This window comes from Alligator sinensis, unplaced genomic scaffold, assembly GCF_000455745.1.
Source record: "Alligator sinensis unplaced genomic scaffold, ASM45574v1 scaffold78_1, whole genome shotgun sequence".
NCBI lineage: Eukaryota > Metazoa > Chordata > Crocodylia > Alligatoridae > Alligator > Alligator sinensis.
In genome coordinates, this window is record NW_005842171.1 from 397,680 (window position 1) to 399,830 (window position 2,151).

The 2,151-nt window shown below is 41.2% G+C and overlaps 1 protein-coding gene across 2 annotated transcripts in view; it reads left to right on the forward strand.

Annotated features, from left to right (window-relative positions):
• The window catches only part of LOC102387098 (inter-alpha-trypsin inhibitor heavy chain H3), a 141,205-nt gene that overhangs the window by 79,161 nt on the left and 59,893 nt on the right, over positions 1-2,151 (forward strand). For both annotated transcript variants that reach the window (XM_025206770.1, XM_014520940.2), the window contains exon 9: positions 1,624-1,792. In XM_025206770.1, the coding sequence (XP_025062555.1) occupies positions 1,624-1,792 (169 nt within the window). The remainder of the gene's footprint in view (positions 1-1,623; positions 1,793-2,151) is intronic.

The window sequence follows — 2,151 nt, forward strand, 5'->3', positions numbered from 1 at the left end:
GTCTGATTGCAGCCTATTCCTCCCTTCTAGTGTGCCCACTTCCCCCCACATCTTAGTGTTGTCTGCAAATTTGAACAGGGTGCTTTTTACACCCTTGTCCAAGTTGCTGATGAAGATGTTGAACAGTGCGGGCCCGAGGACCGAGCCCTGCGGAACCCCACTGCCCACATCCCTCCAGGTCGAATAAGACCCGTCTACCACCACTCTCTGGGTGCAGCCCTCCAGCCAACTAGTGACCCATTTGACTGTGTAGGCGTCGACGCCACTGTCTCCTAGTTTTTTAATGAGAATGGGGTGAGAGCCAGTGTTGAAGGCCTTCCTAAAGTCCAGAAAAACTACGTCCACTGCTACACCCGCATCTAAGGATTTTATGACCTGGTCATAGAAGGCCACCAGATTGGTCTGACAGGACCTGCCTTTAATGAACCCATGTTGGTTGTCCCTAAGCATAATCTCCCCTGCTGGCCCCTCGTGGACATGCGCCAGGATAATTCTCTCAAAAAGCTTACCCAGGATTGAGGTAAGACTGACTGGCCTATAGTTTCCTGGGTCCTCCTTCCTCCCTTCTTTGAAAATGGGAACCACTTTGGTCCTTTTCCAGTCCTCTGGCACCACGCCAGAGCACCGTGAGTGCTCGTAAAGCTGTGCCAGGGGTCCCACAATGACCTATGAACTAACCCCTCTCTCAGCATAATTTTTTTAAAGTGATCCTATCATAGACCCTGATTTTTACTGTCTTTAGAGATTTTGGCCAGGTCTAACTTTTGACTTCAGTTTTTCTTGATTGACATAGGGACAACTAAGGAAATTCATGCCCAGGGTTTATCACTATACAGTATAAGAACATAAGGACTGCCACTTACTGGCATAAGTCCATTTTGCCCAGGGTCCTGTGTCAGAGAGTGGATCCTAAAAGGGAAAGTTAACTGAGCATAGATGGTTTTTTTCTATTGTTCTATTGTTCCTCTCGCTTGCAGCCTCTATCATTTAAGATCTAGGAAGTTCTGATTCAGAGACTGTACCCCAAACTCCCATGCTGAATAGCTACTGATGCCCCTTTCCTGGAAGAATTTTTCCAGCCCCTTTTTGAATCTGGCTAAACTGTCAGCTTCCACAACATCTGGTAGCAGTGAGTTTCACACTTCAATTACATGCTGTGTGAAAAAGAACTTCCTTTTGTTAGATTTAAACTTACTATCTATTAGTTTCTTTTGGGGACTGTTAGTTCTTGTATTGTGAGAGAGAGTAAATAGTAAATCCCTATTACTTTCTCTTTGTCATTTAGTAATTTGTAAACCCATATCATGCCCCCCCTACCAAGCATCTAATGTTTTAAAGCGAATAAACCTAGCCTCTTCAGTCTCTCCTCATTTGGAAGCCTCTCTGTACCACTAATCCTCCTTGTTGTACTTCTCTGTACCTTCTCTAGTTTTTCTATATTCTTTTTGAGGTGAGGGGAACAGAATTAGGCGCAGAATTCAAGATGTGGATGCACCATAGATTTATAAGAAACTCCAGTAAGAAATCTTCAAAAACAAAGCATGCTAAAGCTGTATGTTGCCATTTGTAACCCAGTGTAACCATATTGCTTTAATTAATTTAAATCTCTTTGTTTCCTGATAGACAAGAGAAGCACTTCTTAAAATATTAGATGATATTAAAGGAGACGACTACTTCAATTTCATATTATTTGGTTCAGCTATATACACTTGGAAAGACATGTTAGTTAAAGCCACTGCAGAGAATCTGGAAGAAGCAAGGAAATTTGTTCGTGCTATTGACACTGAAGGTGGTAGGTATTGTAGCAAAGTTTTCAGTAAGTAAGATGGCTGAATAAAATAATACACAAATTCAGTTTGAGAATGAACTGCTATAACTTTTAGTCTAATAAGTAATGATTAAGAAGCACTGCCATAGTTGCATTTGTTTTGGAATTCTAGGGGGGATTTAACAACTTTCAGAGACAGAACTCGATAGAAGACAAGTTTAAAACATAAAATGCAAGCCCTCCTTACCCTAATATTGCATATGAGTTATTAGAGTTTAAGTTATTAGCAGGGATCTTGGTTACCTCTGTTTAAAAAAATCGCAATTCTCTGATTAAAAAGCCCAAAATGCTTTTTTGCCATGATTAAAATGAAACACCACTAT